Here is a 22,806-nt window from a genome sequence, read left to right as displayed (position 1 = left end):
CCCTCCTGCTCATTAAAAAAAAATCCTTCTTTTGTTTGTAACTTCCAGGACACAGGTTCCAATTTTGGGGTTCAGGGACCTGATCTTGGAACTCTAGAATCAATTCCTTCCTTTCCTTTGTCTCCATGAAAGAAGTTTGATTTGGCAGATAATTGCATTTAGCATTTGGTCTAAACAGTGATGATTTAACCTCTGGGACACTCAACACATCTGTCTTAAAGTAGCATGGTAGACTTTAGAGACATGGGTGAAGGTAGATAGGGGAGATGTTTGGCAGAGTCAGTATGAAAGCATATTTCTAATGAACCCTTTAGAAAGACTCCTTATTTCTCCTTCTCCCTTCTCTAATTTCTCATGCCTTTGTCATAGTATTCAAATTATTCTCCATGAATTATCCAGTGCTTTGTCCCTGACCTCTTGCTGCTCATACAAATATCCTCCAATCCATAATTCCAACCAAATGAAAATTTGCCCCAAATCAGTAGAAAGTACAGAACCATCAGTATAAGGGTTTCTAAATCTGAACAGATAGTGGTAATAAATAGATGTCATAAATAAAATCAAGTTGACCAGTCCAAGGTTCTGCTTCTTAAAATATTGTCCTGTATCATGTTTTTTTTTGTAAGAATAAACACACACAGACACACCTTTACCCAGAAAGAAAATCAGTTATACAGGAGCAATAAAAGGAGCAATAAAATCCATCCAATAAGGAGCGATAAAACATAAGATTTAAAGCAAAACTAGTGGGTAACCATGGTAAAAGGTCAGTATCAGTGGTGAAATGTAAATTTTTTTGCCATCGGTTCTCTGGGCATGGCTTGGTGGATGTGGCTTGATGGGGGGGTCATGTGATTGGGTGAGTGTGGCCAACTTTTTAAAAAAAATTTCAAGCACTTTTACTACCTATTAGCCAGAACCGGCAGGAAAAAAATGCTTTAAAAAGCAGGGAGGGGGGTGAAAGCTTCCGAGGATTTCATGGCTCAGCTGTGAGCCACGTGATCGTCGGAAGCTTTTTTCCCGCTTTTTAAAGCATTTTTTTCCTGCCGGTTCGGGCGAATAGGCAGGAAAAAAATGCTTTAAAAAGCAGGGGGGAAATGCTTTAAAAAGCAGAAAAAAAGCTTCCGACAATCACGCAGTTCACAGCTGAGGCACGCGATCCTCAGAAGGTTTTTTTTACTACCAGTTCACAGAACCAACAACAATCATCCCTACCGGTTCGCGTGAACCAGTGCGAACAGGTAGCATTTCAGCCCTGGTCAGTAGCCTTGAACTGTCACTGGAAAGACATTCGTGTTGCTTTCAGATGAATCTCCTTGATGAGAGCATTCTATTTCAAGTGACAGCTTAAAAGACATTTCTTCAGATGACACTCATTTCAAGAAAAAAAACAACAACGGAGCCAAAGGAGAGTAAACTAAAAAAGTACCTATGATGGTCTAGAGGTGACCTGTATGAATGCCAGAAAACTTTTACAGCCTTCCTATAAAAGGTATCTGTACCAAATATTTGAAATACTGGACTAAACATAAGTCAGATGTGCAAACTGAAATTTCATTAGTGTTTTAAAATCAGGCCACAGGTTTAATAAACCAGATGCGTAAAAAAGTTTTGAAGGTGACATTTTGGTCAAAGAATTCTATTTAGTCACAGACTGACTTTCTTTATGTGTTAGTTTGAAAGGTTTCCAGATCATATTAGCTAAATTGTGATAAAATAAATTATGAATACATTTATTATAATGTATTCTGCAGAATCAATTACTTGGGATGATAATTAATCTGAAGAAACCTTTGAGGGATTCTGTGAATCTTCAAGAGAAAATAGATTAAATATAAAAGTAATTATTATTCTGAAGGTATGGCTGCTTCAATGGGAGAACCGATAAAGTAAGGCCAGCTAGTAAGGAACAAATTACAATTATGAGGATGCTAGTAGCAGGATGGAATAGTTACATGTCTGAATTTCAACCCTTTTGCCTAACAACATTTATTCTTTAGTCTAGTTATTGAATAGCAATCACTTGACTGTCAGTACAATGGAGGGGGCAGAGGTTGTTCTGTTTCCTTGATATAATCATATTCATTCTTTAATTAAAACTGTCCCATTGATTCGTGTTGTCAGCCAAATTGGGGATCTTGCCAGGGTTGTGACCTGTTGCACTAGAATTCCATATTAGCTGTAACTACGGCAATTAAGGTCTACATTTTTGTGCTATTTATTGCAAAGATTTCCGCATCACCTTCTTGTTCTTGTTTTATTGGTTTCTTCTTGTTTTTATATCCTATTAATCAGAACTCTATCAAACATGCTTAATAAACTAATTCCATGGTACCGTGTTTCCCCGAAAATAAGCCACGCCCTGCTAATAAGCCCAATCGGGCTTTTCAGAGCATGCGCCACAATACGCCCTCCCCTGAAAATAAGCCCGCCCCCAGTCCCCACCATTAACACTGTACCACCTACCGGTACAGCTTCCGGGGCAAAAAGAGGGCTCGCCGCAAAAACAGCGGCAGGCCAGCAATGTGATCACCCCCTCCTGCCTGTTCCTTCTCGTGCAAAAAAACACCGCCAACCCCAATGGCAAAGGCAGCCTGCCTGGTTCCCTTCCTCGCGTTCCTCGCCATTGTGCTCAGGGAAGCGGCTGGTGAAAAAAAAAACTTCTCACGAGTTCAATCAAACATCTTGAAATCGCGAGAAGGTTTTTTTTTTTTTTTACCAGGGGCTTCCCTGAATATAATGTTGAGGAATGCAACAAAGCTAGAAAGGTAGGAGGCACGCCCCGCGGCCCAACACCGCCCACTTTGCCCCAATGGGAAAGGCAGCCTGCCTGGTTCCTTTCCCCGCCATCCCTTTAACGAGGGGCGGCAGGTGGGGTGGGGGGGAGAAGCGAGGCACACCTCCTACCTTTCCAGCTCTGTCGTGTTCCTCGCCCTTTCGCCGATTGAATCCCCTTGTAAAAAAATCTCATTAGTTCAACTCGCGAGATCTTTTTTTACAAGGGGATTCAATGAGCGAAAGGGCGAGGAACGCAACAGAGCTGTCAGTCTCTGGTAGCGCTAGGACACGCGTCTCGCTTCTCCCCCCCCACACCTCTCCCCCCTCACTAAAGGGATGGTGGGGAAGGGAACCAGCCAGGCTGCCTTTATCATTGGGGCGAGGTGGGCGGTGTTGGGCTGTGAGGTACACCTCTTATCTTTCCAGCTTTGTCACGTTCCTCGCCCTTTCGCCCATTGAATCCCCTTGTAGGAAAACCTCGCGAGTTGAACTAATGAGTTTTTTTTACAAGGGGATTCAATCGGCGAAAGGGCGAGGAACGCGATGAAGCTGGAAAGAGGTGCGCATCGCAGCCCAACACCGCCCACCTCGCCCCAATGATAAAGGCAGCCTGGCTGGTTCCCTCTCCTGCCATCCCTTTAGTGAGGGGGGAGAGGTGGGGGGGGAAAAGTGAGACGCGTGTCCTAGCGCTACCAGAGACTAAAAGCTATGTTGCATTCCTCGCCCTTTCGCTCATTGAATCCCCTTGTAAAAATAATCTTGCGAGTTGAACTCATGAGGCTTTTTTTAGAAGGGGATTCAATCGGCGAAAGGGCGAGGAACGGAACGGAGCTGGAAAGTTAAGAGGCATGCTTCGCTTCTCCCCCCCCACCTGCCACCCCTCGTTAAAGGGATGGCGGGGAAGGGAACCAGGCAGGCTGCCTTTACCATTGGGGCGAGGTGGGTGGTGTTGGGCCGTGAGGCGTGCCTCTTACCTTTCCAGCTCTGTCGCGTTCCTCGCCATTGTATTCAGGGAAACCCCTGGTAAAAAAAAACCTCGCGATTTCAAGATGTTTGATTGAACTCGCGAGAAGTTTTTTTTTTCAACCAGCCACTTCCCTGAGCACAATGGCGAGGAACGCGACGCAGCTGGAAAGGTAAAAGGCGCGCCTTGCTTCTCACCTGCCCCAGAAATAATAAGCCTTCCCCTATAATAAGCCCAAGGCCATATTTCGTGGGGCAAAAGAAAATAAGCCCCTGTCTTATTTTCGGGGAAACACGGTAGTTTTATATTTGCTTTTGCCAATTTGCCATTTGTATAAGAAAAAAAATAGCATTTTTCCAGATGTTAGGGACAGATACAGTCTTCCTAGTCTTGTCAAACAAGTTTCACAGTCACTCTACCGTGTGTCCCCGAAAATAAGACAGGGTCTTATATATTTTTTGACCCACAAAATATGGCCTTGGGCTTATTAAAGGGGAAGGGCTTATTATTTTTCAGGTGCAGGAAGCAGCAATCCCACCAGCCTCACCCTCTCCGTCCCACCATCTGCTTGCCTGCGGCTACAGTGACCCAAGTTCTCTTTGAATCCTGGCCTTCACCTGCCCTGGTTGCTGGCTGCGGACAGCTGACTGTTGCTCTGGCCTCACGGGATGGGCTCTTCCTGGCAGAACGACAAAGGAAAATCTCCCCTCCCCATTTTCAAGCCATTCGCAAAAATGCCTCATTCCGAGCCTTCAATCCTGCAATCCTGGAATATGCTGAAGGCTCGAAATGGAACGTTTTTGCAAACCGTTTGAAAATATGGAGGGTGATATTCCTGCCTCTCCCTCTATTCTGAAGGTCACAGACTGAAAACAGGATAAGAGACAAAATCCTCCCTCCTGCATGCCTTCAATCCTGCAATCCTGGATAATGTGAAGGCTTGGTATGTGGCATTTTTCAAACCTCTTGAAAATGGGGAGGGGGGATTTCGTCTCTTATCCTGTTCTCAGTCTGTGCTGACCTTCAGAACAGGGGGAGAGGCAGGAATATCTCCCTCCCCATTTTCAAGCCATTTGCAAAAATACCCCATTTCGAGCCTTCAATGTGAATATGCAGGTGAGAAGCGACCTCCTGTAGGCATTAAAATCCATACACTTGGGACATCGGAAGAAGCCCTGTGAGGAGACGCTGCTGCCGAAGTGCAGGAAATCTCTCCCCCCCCCCAACCTGCAGATCGTCCTTTCAAAGAGGAGTTTCACCAGGACGAAGAGGTGGCTGAAGGCAGCGTTTGTGTTGCCTTCATCCTGGTGAAACTCCTCTTTGAAAGGATGATCTGCAGGTGGGGGGGATGCTAAGTCCTCGACTTGCAACCGGCCGCAGGTCTTGACTTACGACTGACAGCCGGCAACAGCTCAGCCACGCCTGATTGGCTAAGGCGCGGCTGGCTGAGTGCGGGCTGTCTAAGCATTCCTATTGGTCGCCCTGCTTGACAGCTGCATTATAAATAGCTGTCAAGCAGGGCGAGGTGATGAATCTCTGTACATAGTTTGTTGTTGCCATTCTACCAAATAAATAGCTGTTCTTCTTACCTCAGCTGCCTCACGCCTTTTCAATTAATAGCGCATCCAACAGGGGAGATTTCCTGGACTTCGGCAGCAGTGTCTCCTCGCATGGCTTCTTCTGATGTCCCAGGTGTATTGATTTCCATGCCTTCTTTTCCTGTTCCTTGGACAGAATTGCGAGCTGTGACTGTCACTGTTAGGCAAGGAGGGCATGAGGCATTTGGGTTGTGTTGCTTGGCCTCCGGCTTCTTTTGCAGCCGCAATTGGCTGCAAAAATGACCGGCGTTTGCTGGAGGAAGAGGCCTGAGCGGCACCTGCAAATCAGCTGTTTTGTGAACGGAGCAGCCCAGCTGATCCGGTTAAGGGGCCAAGAAGCCCTGAGGTGACCAGGGAAGGAAAGGGCTGCCCCTTGTTTTGGCTAAACCCAGCCCTTCCCTAGGGCTTATTTTCTGGGGAGGGTTTATATTTTTGCCCACCGCGAAAATCTGGCATGGCCTTAGTTTCAGGACATGTCATATTTTCGGGGAAACACGGTATATTTTAAGATTCCTTCAGCCATATGTGTTGCCCTGCAAATTTTCAACATTCTCACATCCATTTTTCTTGGATGTTAACAACTGTAGCATTTATTTGAATTCTACTCATCAACATATCATTATTTAAATACAACTTTCTGAAATTCCCATTCCAGCATTCTCTCACTTTAGTTTCTTTCAGAATCATGTCATCACTTTTATTTTTACTTTTCTTCATTCAGTGGAAGATCCTTTTTTAGTTCTTTTCAACCACTTTCAATTTTTAATTTCCATCATCAAAATCATACTGCATTTGGATGCATCTTTTAATCTTTGCAGGATTACATTTCAGTTCCTTGCTATTTTTGATTATATTCTTTAAATTATGTTTTACTCTCAGTGTACACATTATACAATATCCTTTCCTCATATTTTTTTTCCTTTTCCGCCACCATTTTTACTTATTTATTCTATGTCTTAATTCTACACATTCCTTTTTTTAACTCTTCAGGTAGCTTTTATATCTTCTCTCTTTTCATTCACTTGCTCTTTATTCTTTTGTGAAATGAACATAATATGTTTTCATACAGGACCTGTACTATATAGCCATCCGTTCCTAATCACCAAGACACTAAAATGACTAAAATTACATAACAGAGCAAGGTTCAAAGTACTTGCATCACAATATCTTTCAAAAATATATAAAGGACAGATTTTGCATTGTGATGCATATTTTGTCATTTTCCCACACCCCACACAATCCCAGAATGTACAAGCCTGGAACTTGTACATGTTTTCCCTACCATCATACTGGTTTAATTATAATTTCTTAATTATAGAAGTATTTTATGCTTGATTTTTGTTATCATTCCACTTGGCATTATTGTGTTCAGCAAATCTAAGATGGGAAGGGATTAAAATAGAAAGCAATGACATAATTCCGTAGAAAATACATAAGTAAAGCACTAGCAGCAAAGTATTTGTTAATTGCCTAAAGATAGAGAATGAGCTAAACTACTTGGTAGTACTTCATAATTTGGTCACTGCACGACAAGTTTCCAATGGGTGGAAACTAATAAGGAGAGAAGCAACCTAGAACTACGGAGAAATTTCCTGACAGTGAGAACAATTAACCAGTGGAACAACTTGCCTACAGAAGATGTGGATACTCCAACACTGGATGTTTTTAAGAAGAAATTGAACAACCATTTGTCTGAAATGGTATAGCAGGGGGTTGGACTAGAAGATCTCCAAGGTCCCTTCCAACTCTGTTATTCTGCTATTTAAAATACTTGCCTTCAAGTCCTTGTGTGGTACACTTTAGAATGGCTGTTTATATAGTAAGGACATAAGGCAGGGATATTATTTTATTTTTCCTATCCTAAATGTTGTAAATCTAAAGACAACAAACAATTTCTTAAATTGACCCTGGAAATAAATTAAAAAGTATATAGACTAAGACAAGGGTAGAAGACTTCGGGATATTTGGGAGCTGTACTTTATACATTTAGGGAGTCCAGTCAGGGGAAAGGATTCTTAATTCTAAATAAACCCCATCTTTTGAAACTTGTCTGTTGCTTTATCGTATGAAATATTTTGCTTAAAAAGTTTTTTCTGTGTTTTCATTTCTTCACATACATTTTAAGCCTTTTCTCAGATATCATTACAAATATCATGTTGTGAGGAAAAACAGAAAAGCTGTATGATCTCTTCAGGTAGCTGCGGTCACCTTTTTTCCCCCTCAAGTTTGTTTGAGAAGGCCAAGAATGCCACAGCAATTTATACATTGTCGCAATTTTGCACCTAATTGTTTATTCTTGTTGGAAAATAGTTCAATAATCACTATTTAAGAAAATAATCCAATTCAAAGTACTTCTTGTCACTCAAAAATCTCAGCTAAGACAAACCAGTCTTTAAATATAATGGATAAATGAGGATTCCTTGAGAGCAGAAATCTGTTTTGATTGTGTAAAATGGTCTTCTTCCTTTATTTATTTTATTCTCATTTTACTTCCCTTATTATGGAGAATTTGGCAAATTTGGGCTAATTTCCAATGAGCAATAAGCCAAATGAAATTCCTGCATGTTATTTCTGTGCTCTGTCTAGACAGGGGAGATGAACCAGACTTGTAAAAACACCTCATAGTCCAGATAGGATATGTGGCAAGTCTTGCTTTTATAAAATTACCAAGGTTATAATGGCTTGTTAGTTACTTGGTTACCTATTAAGTTAACTGCTTCCTTTCCTTTAGAATATCAAAGTGGCATATAAAGTGGCACCAATTTTAGATATGTTCATGGAGCACAGGGTTAAAATAGACTACAATTACATTTTTCTCTGTAACATAAAGTTGATTAATAAGATGACAACACCACTCTCTATGATTCCATAGGTTTCTTGCCATGAAAAAACTGTGCCCTTTAATATAAACCCAACCAAAATAAATGCTATCTCTGCCTTGTTGAAAGTAATCATTGAATAAGGAATAGCTGAAATTGTAGAAGCATTCAGAAAAAATACATTTAAAATGTATACATTTTCAAGGAAAGGAAATTAAAAAATGAGAAAATTCAGTTGAAGACCCTTCTAGAGATGTCTCACCTACTTGGATATAAAGGTGATAGACTCAAAAGTCAATTCTCTTTTTTTGCTCCTGAGCCTATATTATTTATATGATCATTTTTACCCCCAAAGATTCAGAAACGGTCTTTTTTCATCTGTACAGACCATTGGGAAAAAAATTATGGAGTCTATCCAGAATTCTTAGAGAGCAACTTCTGCTTGACTTTGTTATACTGAAATAATATATTTAGATCTTATCACAGAACATTCTAGTTTGGCATGAGTGCTAATGGATTATATATAAAAAATGTATTCAAAGTTTTAAAACCTGTTGCTGTAGGCAATGAAAGTTTAGATGATGCTTTAATATAAATTAATGCTGTAATGAGTACTTAGTTTGAAATTTGAGAAATTGTCACCTGGTTTAAGAAGAGGAAGAATCAGAAAAGAAAAAAACAGATTGGAATTGGAGGATTCAATTGACTATTACCGTAAACGTATTTTTTGGGTTTTTTTCTCCTAGATCTTTCAAGCCTGATTTTGTTCTCATCCGTCAGCATGCTTACAGCATGGCCTTAGGAGAAGACTTTCGCAGCCTTATCATTGGCCTCCAATATGGTGGGGTCCACAGTGTCAATTCCCTTTTCTCTATCTACAATTTCTGCAGCAAACCCTGGGTGGTAGGTGATATTTTTAAATATCCTCACATGAAATAAAAAGGGAGTTATTTAGGTATATATGTAAACAAAGGAATTTGAAAGCCAATGTTTAGTGCAAAATAATCACATTCTTTATCTTTACTCCTACTGAAGATTTCAGTAAATAATACAACTGTTTTACTTCCCCAAACAAAACAATTTCTCAGGTGTTTAATCCATCTCAGCACAAAATGTCTCATTTCATCAAGCCTAGAAAATCCCTTTCTGCATCTTTAATAACATTGTCTATCCTGAAAGGGAATAATGTATAGCTGGGAATTAAGACAAAAATATAGTTTAGGATATTTGTTTTGTTTTGCTTCTTTGGAAAACTCTGTTTTGATGTTCTTTTTACAATTCTGGGAAATTCTAAATTGCTACCACCACTACCCTATCTCAGGTTGCTTTTTTTTCACTAAAGAAACCAACTAAAGAACTATCATAATAGTTTAAAAACTATAGAAAATACACAATAGTTAAATTATTTCTGCACAAATTCATTTTATTGGAAACATTATAGTGTTCAAATACCTTGTCAAAGAAAGGATAGTAGCTAAAGTAAAAATATAAAATTTGTAGAGTGGCATTGCATAAAGTCTGTGGAGAGAGAGGAAGATGACCTTGAGGAAGATATGCAAGCTCTGTTACTAAAGCAACAAATGGTAAAACATATTGTAAATCCACAAGGACAGAAAATATGCAGAAGAGGCCCAGGCAGATGTTTCCCTAATTCACAGGAGTATAAGAAGATGGAGAAAGTACAACTTAATCACACTTTCAAGATTTTACTATTATAGCCACTCTCATTAAAAAATAATTTATATTTGCACAGAAAGGGTCTTTGTATGTGTGAAGAGTATTTTTTAAGAGGTAGGATTAGGACACATATATCTGTATTTATTCCTCCTGCTCTTCACTCTGTTTTGATGGGTCTCTCTAAGTCATTCAAGAGAGTCTAAGCACCACAATCACTGAGTTGAACATCACTTGACCAAGTTGTACTGACAACCTCACTTTACCCCTTTGGTTGTTAAACAAATCACTGTGGTTGTTAAGCAAAACATCAAATGACCAAGATTTATGATTTTACTTCTGTCTTCTCTGTTGACTCTGCTTGTTGCAAGCCAATTGCAAAGCACCCAAGTGGCAACCCTGTGACCATGGAATGTTGTGCGTCATATATATGGGCCATTGAGGAACAAGACTTTCAGAGGCTCTGAAATTCCTTGGGTTCAAGACCTGAGTAGTGGTGCAGTGGTTAGAATGCAGTATTGCAGACTAATTCTCCTGACTGCCGGTTGCCAGAAGATTGGCAATTCAATCCTGACTGGCTCGAGGTTGATTTAGCCTTCCATCTTTCTGAGGTTGGTAAAATAAGGAGCCAGATTGTTGGGGAAAATATGCTGACTCTGTAAACTGTTTAGAGAAGATTATAAAGCACCGTGAAACAGTATATAAATCTAAGTGCTATTGTTATTTCATTACTTTTACTTGTATTATTCAGTTTTATGCTGGGCCAGATAAACAGAGCCAACCTTTAATTAATTTAATTTGATTTAATTTAATTTTTAAATTTAATTTAATTTAATTTTTAAATTTAATTTAATTTAATTTTTTAATTTAATTTAATTTAATTTAATTTTTAAATTTAATTTAATTTAATTTTTAAATTTAATTTAATTTTTTAATTTAATTTAATTTTTTAATTTAATTTAATTTAATTTTTTAATTTAATTTAATTTAATTTTTTAATTTAATTTAATTTAATTTTTTAATTTAATTTAATTTAATTTTTTAATTTAATTTAATTTAATTTTTTAATTTAATTTAATTTAATTTTTTAATTTAATTTAATTTAATTTTTAAATTTAATTTAATTTAATTTTTAAATTTAATTTAATTTAATTTTTAAATTTAATTTAATTTTTTTATTCCATTAATTTAACTAATCAAATTCAATTTTGTACTGGCTCTGTTTATTTATATCCTTATCTTGCCCACCTTATATAGATGGCCTTGGTATATTTGAGATCACGTGCAATTGCTTGTGCCACCCACCCAGATTGAACACTCTTTCTTTCTCTATATATTTTAAACAAATTGAGAGCAGAGATTTCATATATAATCACATTGGTCATCTGTCAAGGCCCCGACTAATGAACCCAAGCAAATCAGAACTCTGAGACTAGAATCCGCCTCAAAGTTCTTCTTTATTGAGTACATCATATTGGTATGGCTTTAAAGGAAAACTAACTTTAAATCTTTCCCATGGTTTCAGTATAATTAAAATAGGAAATAACCCCATCCCCAAGTTTCACTGATCACATTGGCCAATTGAGTTGATTGGCGGACTCTCCAGGCATTCCTTCCCTAATCTTATCCATTGCCAGTAGAGATGACCTTGGTTCTCATGAGAAAGCTCTCTGTTGTGTCTAGTGAGACATTCCAACCTTCTTCCCGCCTTTTCTCTCTGTGTGGCAACTGAGGAACAGAAAAATTGCTGCTGCCAGGTTTGGTTCAAAATTGGTATCATCCTTGTGTTGGCATGTACAATACACCTTATGTATGTATTGTATTACAAAACTGAACTTTACAGATTACAAGATTAAATGATGCATATTGTAATTCTACTAAGTAGATATGCAAGCATGGGACTCAGAGCCAAGGAGTCTGAAGAAAGATTTGTACAAATTAGTGCCAGTGTTTCTGTTAGATACTTGTTCTAACTATAGTGATTTCCACCAAGGTCCTCTTTTCCGGCAGGAACAGAGGTTTAATTCTATTGGTCGAAGGGTCTGACAGCTCCCTATAAAAGGGACTCAACCTTCGCTGGATTGTTCTCACTGGTTGTACTTAATAAAGAGCTGTTGTTACCGTTGAGCCTGTGTGTGCCTATCCATTACCCAGTCTAATACTGGTGACAAGGATGGGATTGGAAGGAAACTAGGCGAACCAAAAGAGTGTAGCAATCCAACAAGTACATCCAGCCCGGAGCTCAGCACGGCTTCAAGCAGCCATTTTTGAGTGGCAAACTCAAAACGCCCTCTGAATACAAAATGGCCATGCACGCCCCACCGACTCCATATGACCCAGTCACCGACCACTGGGACTCATACATGCTATGATTTGACTGCTTCCTCGAGGCAAACAACCTCATGGGCCTTTCTGAAGGCTGCAAGAAGAACATGTCCAATAAAACAATAAACATGAAAGCTTATATAGATCATTACCGTGAAATATATTTCATATCGAGCTGTCACCCTCTTGTGGCATATTGTTAATGTAGATAGGATTGATATAGAACATATCAAAGGGACTATCACTTATAAAAATGTGTTCCTATGAATGAGCCGGAGGTGATATGCTGCCGGTTCGCACCGGTTCAGACAAACTTGTAGTGGTGGCAGCATGAGGCTCCTCCCACCCACCCTGACATCATCACGGACCTTCTGCACATGCCCAGACATGCATGCGCTTCTACTACTGAACCAATAGTGAAGAGAATAGAATACCATTACTGGAATGAGCAGTCATGCAGAAATCTGAACTATTTTAACTACTTATTTCCCTTTTATTCAGCAAAAATAAGCTACAGAACTGCATATTCGCTAATTTATGTGAATATAGACTTTCATGGGGGGGGGCTTGCTTTGATTTATATGCTGTTTCATTAAAATAGATAAAACAGGATTTTTGGTTTTGTTTTGTAATCAGATATTTGAGATAATTGTGAGAAGGGCCAGTCACTCACCCTCTGTACTAAAAAAAGAAGCAGTGGAAAACCTCTTTGGAAATATTGCCAAGAAAACTGCAGGGACCTGTTCAGGCAGTCTTCAGAAGTAAACACTGATTTGAAGACTCATACACACACACAAAACTTCTCTGTAATGTCATGTGCCATTCCTAAAAGATCACTATATAATTTTAAGAGATCTTGCTGTATCATTTCTACATCGCTTTAGGTACATAGAGGATGAGCACTTAAGTTTTCCAGCAAGGATAAAACTCCATGCAAAATATAATCCAAAATATAATTAATTTCTTCTCATTATGTACTTGCAACCGGAGGCCGATTTGAAGTACGCGCCTATACACTTGCCAGCACCCTCAAGTGAACAACTCGAAGGCAGATATCATGGCAGTAGAGATTTCAGACTGGGATTGGAGAAATAGCAATCATATCATTTGCATAAACAGAAGAGGGATGTTAGACGTTTGCTTGTTTAAACTCAAAACCTGACATAATTTTAAGATTGTGTTTTGTACGTGCATGCATGCAACCAAAAGGATTTTCAGCATGCATTATTATAAAGGTGTAGTTACAGAAGGTGTGATTGGCAACAATCATACATTGACAAATATTTTGGATGAAATATTTTGGATGAAACAGAGACATTAACTCTTCATGTGCATTTGTATTTGATGTTTGTCCACTTTGCAATATTGCTTCCAAGTGATTGTTCTTCTTTTTCCTTCCTTCCTTCCTTCCTTCCTTCCTTCCTTCCTTCCTTCCTTCCTTCCTTCTTCCTAGTTCTCTCAACTAATTAAGATTGTCAGCTCATTGGGTCCTGAGAAGTTCCCTCTTGTAGAACAAACATTCTTCCCAAGCCATAAGCAGATGGTAAGTAACTTGGTTTCTTTGTTTCAGGAGTACAATGTTTTGCAAAAGGAACTGAGATTGCATACATCAATATCCTACAGAGGTAGTCATGCCCCTTCCCAGAAATGTTCATTCCACTTCCTTCTCATCAATAACTTTTATAATTTCAGGCTGGGTTTATGATAGCTCTAATCTTCCCCACTATTTAGTTTCATTACAGTTGTCAGTGCACACTCTTGATCAATGATTTATTGTAATACAAAACACATTTCTTGGTATTACAAGGAAATATTATTGCTGGCCACAAAGAAGAATGCAAGTGTAATGCAAACACAGAGGATTATTATGTTTTGCAGAAGCTTGACTACAATGTTGAACTTATGGATGTCCAATGCATTGTCATATCTCCTGAATTATATCAGCATACTATGTGGTACACATAAAATACAGATGTTGCTTGCTGTGTTGGACTATAGAGTTCTTACCTGAGCAATTTCAACATTCAGTCTGATGTGTGTGTGTGCGCGTGTGCGCGTGTGTGTGTCTAGGTGTGTGTACAAAGAAAGAGACGGGGGGGGAGAGCTAGGAAGTAAGGTGTCATGGTTCTGAGTAATGCTCCCAACCAAATCAAGATTCTGGGGCCTTGGCTTTCTCAAAAAACTGGTTTATTGGGTACATCATATTGGCGCAGTCAAAGGTGAAACCAACACTGAATAATGCCTGTGTTTGTTGTATAATTAAAAAATAGATACTGGCCAACCCGTTGTGTCACAGGTCACATTAGCCAATGGAGCAGGTAATGAACTTCTCAGCACTCCCTCCTGCCATTGTTAGGGCACGCTGATTTGGCCTTGGTTCTCAGGTGCCTTATCATTATTGTGTCTGGCACATTGGAGGAAAACATTCTACATTTCATAAGTCCCTCCCCCCCCCCATAAGAATGGCAACTAAGAAACAAAGCAAGAAAAATAAGAAAAATATGGGGTTTTTTTACTGGTAAAGTACTGCAATATCTCTATTACTCAATGAAGCAAATTTGAAAATTGTCACTCACTGGCTCCCTTTGCAAAATTATTTGCAAAGTCCAGCTTTCTTTTCTCATTATACAAAAATGAATTCTTTACAGGTATTCTTCAACTTTTGATCACTTGTTCAAACAGCATTCAAAATTACAACAGCCCTTGAATGAGGGGCACCTGAAACTAGTTCATGAAATTGCAGCCATTGCTGCATTACTATGATCACGATTGCCATCTGGGTGCTCAAGTGCCCAGTTATATCACAGTGAACCACATTGTAGCAATTTGTGACTTTTCCTGCAAATGGGGAAGCAGCAGGAAGGTCCAAAGTCATTCCCATAAGTGGCTCCCAGGAAGTTGAAAGTTGCTCCTGCTTTTTCCACATTTTTCCTTCCTATGGTCAGTCAGTGTAGGTCAGGGGTGTCAACTTCAAGGCCTGGGGGCTGGATCCGTTCTGTGAAGTGCTTAGATCTGGCCCGCAGGGCCACCCTGGAAACAGCAAAAGACCGGTCCACAGTGCCTCTGCTAGCAAAAATGGAGCTCGGGTGCCCATTTCCGCTAGTAGAGCACTCGCGTCACCATAGGAGTCCTGAACACAAATGACGTCGAGCTGGTCACACCACTCTGTCCCACCCCACCCACCCCGAGGTCAAATACAACCCTGATGTGGCCCTCAATGAAATAGAGTTTGACGCCCCTGGTGTAGGTAAAGCAATTTCTTTGAAACAATGACCTGTCATTGTCTAGTATGTAATTAAAAAGAGATTGAGAATGTATCAAAATCTTTGTAAGGTTATTTTGACTCATTCTATACAGAGTTAGGCATAATAATCACCAACATTATGAGAAGCAGCATTTCATCCTATCTCTCTTGTGTTGATTGATAATTATTATTATCAGTTTGTATCACCATGTTGCTCAAAATAAGTAATAGGCATTAGGGTAGATAATATTATTAATATTACATGGTGCAAAAATAGAAGGACTTGAGTATTGAAAATATTCAGACTTTATGTAATGTTTCTTACCCTCCCCAGTGTCTTCCAGAAAATCCAATTTCATTATAACTGAACAGAATAGTAACCGAGCAGAGCAGGCTCTGCCCCTTTTATGCATGGATGAAATGTCATGATGAATATACAAGGGGAGCTTGCTTGTTTTTGAATTCCCTGTGGAAACCTTGACCCTCCCAATTATTTCCTGCTATCTCCAAATTCTCTTAAATTGACTGTCATGTTCCCTAGAAATGAAAGAATATTTTTTAACATCAGTATATTTAAGATTAAAATACTATATCAAAAATATTAAAAAATATAAATTCAAACTTTTTTAAACACCAAAGGGTTGTAAAATCCACCTACATATATTTAGGTGGATTCATATAATATATTTTTGAGTGGGGCATCTCTGGGCAATGAAATGTATACCTTTATTCAAGAAGCAAAATGTTGTTTCTATTTACATGTCAATACGGAAAATAACATGCAATGAAACAAAAATACATTTTAAAAAACTTGTGTATAAAAAATATTCCTTCCTTGGAATTTTTTATTTGTGCTTTCTACATTGTTCCAGAACTTACTTCCTTTATTGCTTGAGTCCATTCATAATTTGCCCTTGTAAATTCCAGAAATACAAATCCAGAAAAATTACACACTGATTCCATCGGCATTACATTAGGGAAATGGTTTAATTTAGGATCCATACATCTTGGAGATTATTGTCAGAGTGGAATTTCACTCTGTGATATACTGTACTAAAGTAACTTTCAAGAACTTGTTCTAAATAGCTATAATTTTTCAGTAACTCTGAATAAGGCAAACACCATAGCAGTATAATTTACTAGAAAATCTTCCAATTTATTTTCCTAGTTAGGAAGTTTTTACTTTTTAAACTAGAAAAGACTTGTCTGTGGTATTGTAGGCATAATACTGCATAGATGGACTAGTGAGCTAATAGTAAAAAAAAATCTATCATTTAATTAGGGGATAGGAAACCTTTAAATGTTGGTGAACTCACATCATGGTTAATGATAATTTGGGGAACTGTGAGGACCATATATTACCCAAGCTATTTTTTTTCCTGTATAGAAACGTTATGTTAGCACCTACAAGAGTGGTAAATAAATAAAATTTATTAAAAATAAATTTAAAAAATAAAAAATAAAACAAATTAAATTTCAATATTGAGCCATCATATATTGTTTTGGCCAGAAATATGCAAAATTTTTCAGTTTGAAATGTTCCATCTTTAAAACATTTTGAATGCTTTGAGTTGAATAAACCCATTCTAGGTTTTTTTGTGATCAGAACAAAATACCTGGTTTTAAGAGACATCAATTTAAATATTCTGAACAAAGTGGTTAGGCTGCTTTATGTAGCCTACCTCAGCCTATTGAGCAACAGATATGAATCACAACCTTGTTGCTTACCTAGTTAGGTTGATAAAAAACGGAATGTGGAGAGGATAGTTATATTTATCCACATGGCCAGATAAAAGACATATCTGTATACTGCTTGCAACAGTATACCTACCAGACATTACTAATGTTTTTTAAAGTTGTCTACAGTATTTCATTTTGTAGGTAGATAAGATGGATTGTGCAAATGCTATTCTATTTCACACAAATAGTGCTAATGATGTGTCAATGTGAAAGCTGGGAACAATTTAGGTTGGTGATTTATTGGGATTTGGTTATTTGTGTACGTGCATTCAACTTAAATATGACAAACATACAAAATTTGCCTGTAAAAAAAGACTATCAGATGTATATCAGCAGGGTACTTAAGAGCTGAGGTGGTGCAGTGGTTAGAGTGCAGTACTGCAAGCTACTTCTGCTGACTGCTAGCTGCAGTTCAGCAGTTCAAATTTCACCGGCTCAACGTTGACTCAACCTTCCATGCTTCTAAGGTCAGTAAAATGAGGACCCAGATTGTTGGGGGGGGGGGGGGGGCAATATGCTAACTCTGTAAATTGCTCAGAGAGCACTATGAAATGGTATATAACTCTAAGTGCTATTGTTATTGCCAACAATATTCAGTTGGATACCTTTTTATAGAGTAAAATGAGTTACAATAGAGATGATAGAATATCTGTGGTAAGAAATAAAACACTTTATTGTTTAGAATAAAAGTACACTATAAAAAGTGAACATTATTACCTTAAAAGACAATATACATTCAATGAATATAAAATTTATAAATAACAAAATAAGGAGGAAAACTGTAAACAGTGCTACTAAACTAAGCAAAAAGTACATTCCTTTTGGGGAGGAGCTTTCTCCTAGATTGCATTTATTTCCACTCTAATGTTCATAATTGCTAACAATGGTAATGCAAAAAAACAAACAATTCTTTACATCTTGGTCCTAGGGCTGTTTCTACAAAAAAAAAGAGTTGAAATCAGTAGGGTTTATTATTAAGGTGTAAATAGAATTAAATCCTAATTCTGCGGCCTTATGCATGCTTTTCCTGAGAATAACCTCCATCAAATTTAATGAATTCCCTTCTGAAGAAAAAAGACATGCTAAATTAAATCCCTTGCAGATGAGTTCATAATTGGATATATCAGGTCTTATTACTTCTGGAATCAATGGAAAGACACCAGCTGACTTTATGACTCAGGCCCATACATCAAATAGAAAACTAAGCACTCAGGGCATCTTGCTGATAAGTTTACTGGATCAACACATGAGTCAGACTGCCATTTCAAATCCCACATTACAGTCTGTAAAATGGGAATGATAAAAAGGCCCATATTTTAATTTGTTTGCCTTTATATAGCCACCCATCTTGTGCCAAACTTTAGATGGTTCACTTTTCTTTAAAAAAAAACTACTGTAAAGTAAGTTTTAGCATTGAAAACTTTGAAGGCATCCCAAAAGAAATGTATTTTTTGCTGGGTTTTTCCCACCTTATTAAAACAAAACCAAGAACCAAGCCACCCTGTAGGGGAGGATTATTGATTAAGCTATCACTCTTCCTCAAATAACTCTGTCTTCTGTGATGTACAATAGAACATCTACATCAGTGTTTCTCAACCTGGCGACTTTAAGTCCTGTGGACGTCAACTCCCAGAATCCTGCTGGCTGGGGGATTCTGGGAGTTGAAGTCCACAGGACGTAAAGTCGCCAAGGTTGAGAAACACTGACCTACATAGAGAAATATATTTTATTGGATGGGTATGCTATTTTATTTCTTACAAATACAGAGATACATTACAACTTGAATAAGAACATGTTTTTCTTAGCGTAAGAGAGCTTTTCACCATTTTTTGACTGCAGTATTATGGCGATTCAGGTATGACCTGAATAAGTGAAAATAACAATCTAGAGCTGCCAGTCAGTGAAAGGAAAGATCAAAATGTGACACAGCTGCTTTCTTTTTGCCTTTAAGATCTGAACTTAAATTAAGTTTGTCTCAAGAAATGGGGCAATTCATATTGCTGGCTTTTATAATTTTGGCTGATTGCAATATAAATTAGTCTTTTTATGGAAACAACTCTGAATCTACTGTTAACAATGTTTGCACTGTACTTTATAAACATAAAAATACTGTTGTGGAAAATACAACAGATACTTTTCTGAATCCACGTGGTATAGTGACGTTGTGATATATTTGTGTGTTTGTGTGTCCTCATTCCTGCTCAACCATCTTTTTTGGGTTGTGGAAGCCCTTTCTGTTACAAAAACTTATTCAGTTCAGCTGAGAAAACTAGATGCATTTTTTGATTATATTATAGAACAATTTTGAACTTATGGCAGCTCTGTTTTTAGGAGGAATGAATTGAAGACAGGAAGTAATGTTAAGACAAATTATAACAGCACAAAAGGACAGAACGTGTGCTTGTAATAAGTGTATTAACCTTCACCCATTCTACGGTCTCAGTAAATTATGCAGTTGCCAACCCCAATAGAAACTTCGCTCTTAAATTATTTTTAAAATATTTTTATATTAACACCTTTTCATAATAGTAATAAAGACTGTAGTGAACGCAGAATAGCCAGTTCCTTACTTCTAGAAAGTATAGTGAGCCCAAACTATAGGGCTGTTTAACTGTAGTCAACAGTGGAATACATAATAATCTCTCTAAAATATTATTTTAGTTAATAGATCTAGTTCTTTAAGAATTACATTAAGGGCTGGAAAAGTAGGTTTTAATATATTCCCTGCCCATCTTCTCTATTTTCACTGTGCCTACTGATAAACACACTATTAACAAGTAGGAAAATATTATGAAGAAACGATTTTTCACTTCCTTGCCAATATTCACAGGAGAATAAGTATTATGAAAAGATTCCTATATAACAGAATTTACAAAATACCGCATCATGAAAAAACTATTTTAAAAATTCAATGTTTTTCTAAGTACAGGCTGAACCAGTATTTTATACAATAGTAAGGCACTTTTACGCCACCATTCTATTGTATATTTTGAGGGAAGGGGATAGGGGACCATGGAAATATTTCAGTCTTAGAACAATTGTTTGCATTGGCCCTTATTTTGATGGCAAGAAGGAAAACAAGCATACAGGGAAGGGAATAAAAACAGATTATTATCACCGCTTTAGAAATTACTGGAACTCTAGTAGCTTTCAAACTAAAAAAAAAACCAAAATAATAACTAATGACTTGGAATGTGAATGGTTGCTCTTTTGAAACAAAAGCATGAAACTTTTTATTACTTATAGCATGAAACAAAATCATGCCCTGTCAAAAATAGCTTATATCATTATATCTATATACATTTTTGTTCAGCAAAAGCAGTGTTTAGGCAGCTGGTTTCTTACATCAATATGGCCCAGGGAGGGTTGTTTCTTTCCTCCTGTGCTCCAACTGTGTCCCCTCTCTACAACATTCTGGGAAACTTGTGTGTAAAACAAATATTGAAGAAGCAGTTTTACATCCACATCAAAGCCACAAAAATATCTGGTGTTGATTTGGTTCTCAACAGGTTTGTTCCACATTTGTATTTAGATGTAGTATTAGCTTCATTTTAGTTGATTTTCATTTTTTTTAAAAGAAATTTATTTTCTGTGCAAACCTAGAACTGCCATGAAATTTCTACATTCATATTGGAATGGACAGGCATTTTGAAGTATGCAATCTTTTAAATTCATGCAAAGGAATTTCCCCAAATACTCCATATTCCATTCTATATAAGCATAATGGCTTTCTTTGCATCCCTTCATTATGTGGCTCACAATGGTGATTAATCCCAACTGCTACCTGCTCTGAGAACTGAATGTGAGAATAAAACAGCAGCACAGGAAATGAAGAGGAGGGAATAGAATTTTAATCAGGAAGTTTTTGAGATTTGTGTTTTCCTACAAAAATATATATTGCTATATGTATAGTGCTATAAAAACTTCACGCAAAAGCTCCCTTGATCATCTGGGAACTTCTGTTCACACACCAGATAAATATTTGACCAACATGGGATGAGAGCAATTTTTTAAAAGATAATTTTAAAAAAGAGTTAAGACAGCATAGATTTAAAAATCACAACAGTTCGAAGTGCTAAAAATTGCAAGAAACAGGCACTAATATCATGGTTGCCATCATGATCAAATATGCGTTAGTGTCCAAAGAATTCTCAGCCACATGGAAAGAAAAGAACAGGAAAGAAAGACAAATGGAATTTCAGGGGTCAGTTGCATTGATGATGGTTTTATCAGGAGGTGCCCATCCTCTATACCAGCTGCAGTAGCCATCTTTGTGTTTGATGCAAGCATAATGCTTTGACTGGTACCCTAGTTGACCAAAGCTGGAAAGCATGTCTGTCCAGAGGCATTCATTCTTGGAAGTCACAAAGCAAGGAAGATAGTAGCAGGGCTTAATCTGTAATTACAAAACAAAACAAATGAAAGGTGTTGAATTAATCAGACACTTTAAGACTGCATAATTACCATGTTTCCCTAAACATAAAACAGGGTCTTATTTTCTTTTGACCCCTGAAATAAGTGCTTGGCCATATTTTTGGGGAGGTCTTATTATTTTTGAAGTGTGGGAGGTGACGAGCATGGTCATCTCATGGCTGCAGCTGTGTTGCAATATTTTCAGGAAGGGCTTATTTTAGTCCATGCGCTCAAAAGCCTGATTGGGCTTATTATCCGGGGAGGTCTTATTTTCAGGGAAACAAAGTAACTTTTGTGTTCATATATATCTTCTGAGCCATGGTGGGGCAGTGGTTAGAATGCAGTATTGCAGGCTAATTCTGCTGACTGCCAGCTGTCAGCAGTTCAATTGTCATCGGGTCAAAGTTGACTCAGTGTTCCATCCTTCTGAGGTTGGTAAAATGAGGGCCCAGATTGTTGGGGACAATATGCCGACTCTGTAAATGGTTTAGAAAGGGATGTAAAACCACTGTGAAGTGGTAAGTATAACTACTATTGCTATTGCTATTTTCATATACAAAAAGTAGCATATACCACTAGATTAGTCATGAGGTAAAGCATTATTTCAATCCATTTTTAATCTCTTCAATATTTTCAACCATCTAGTAATTTATTGAGTCTGGAAATCCTAATCCTAGTATGAAAGCAACATTATAATAAGTTCCTGGAATTTGCAGGCCTCATTTTCTTCCCCAGATTTTAACGAAGGAGTACAATTCCTTTTTGTTGCCTTTGTGAACCATCTATCCCAGAATATTAATCATAGTGTCTTAGTATCATAGTATCTTTTTGGATTAGTTCAGAGGATTGGGAGGCAGGAACTGGGTGTTGCATTGTTCTCATCCTTCATCTGGGGCCAATTCCGGTCAATATTGGTAAGTGGCTAAGATATGGCTATTACAGGATCCAATCTGGGTCAATCACCGGTGAGCAATCCAGATTGGATTCAGCAACATTATCCTGGGACATATATATTTGCCTTCATTCATCTGTTACTTTGTGAGGTGTCTCAAGCAGTAGTTATTTTCCCATTTCTGCTTAATATCTACATGAAATTGCTCTACGTGGTCATCCGTTGACACAGGACTAGACATCACTCAATCTTTGATTCTGGATATAGTTGCAGTACCCTAAGCAGTGGGTAATTTGGACGTACTGCTAGACTCACAACACCTGCATGAAAAGCACATGGAAGCTGCAGTGCAAAGGGAC

The 22,806-nt window shown here is 37.9% G+C and overlaps 2 protein-coding genes across 2 annotated transcripts in view; one reads left to right on the top strand and one right to left on the bottom strand.

The window, feature by feature from the left end:
• The window catches only part of SYN3 (synapsin III), a 194,549-nt gene that overhangs the window by 25,098 nt on the left and 146,645 nt on the right, over nucleotides 1-22,806 (top strand). The window contains exons 4-5 of the mRNA XM_081957073.1: nucleotides 8,906-9,062; nucleotides 13,612-13,701. Coding sequence (XP_081813199.1) covers nucleotides 8,906-9,062; nucleotides 13,612-13,701 — 247 coding nt within the window. The remainder of the gene's footprint in view (nucleotides 1-8,905; nucleotides 9,063-13,611; nucleotides 13,702-22,806) is intronic.
• The window catches only part of TIMP3 (TIMP metallopeptidase inhibitor 3), a 37,354-nt gene continuing 32,340 nt past the window's right edge, over nucleotides 17,793-22,806 (bottom strand). Inside the window, exon 5 of the mRNA XM_081956655.1 lies at nucleotides 17,793-21,538. Coding sequence (XP_081812781.1) covers nucleotides 21,341-21,538 — 198 coding nt within the window. The 3' untranslated portion in view covers nucleotides 17,793-21,340. The remainder of the gene's footprint in view (nucleotides 21,539-22,806) is intronic.

The sequence above is a fragment of the Natrix helvetica genome, assembly GCF_964273705.1.
Source record: "Natrix helvetica genome assembly, chromosome: 6".
Lineage (NCBI taxonomy): Eukaryota > Metazoa > Chordata > Lepidosauria > Squamata > Natricidae > Natrix > Natrix helvetica.
Note: the sequence above shows the minus strand (reverse complement) of the source record. Positions and strands in the feature narration are given on the sequence as shown.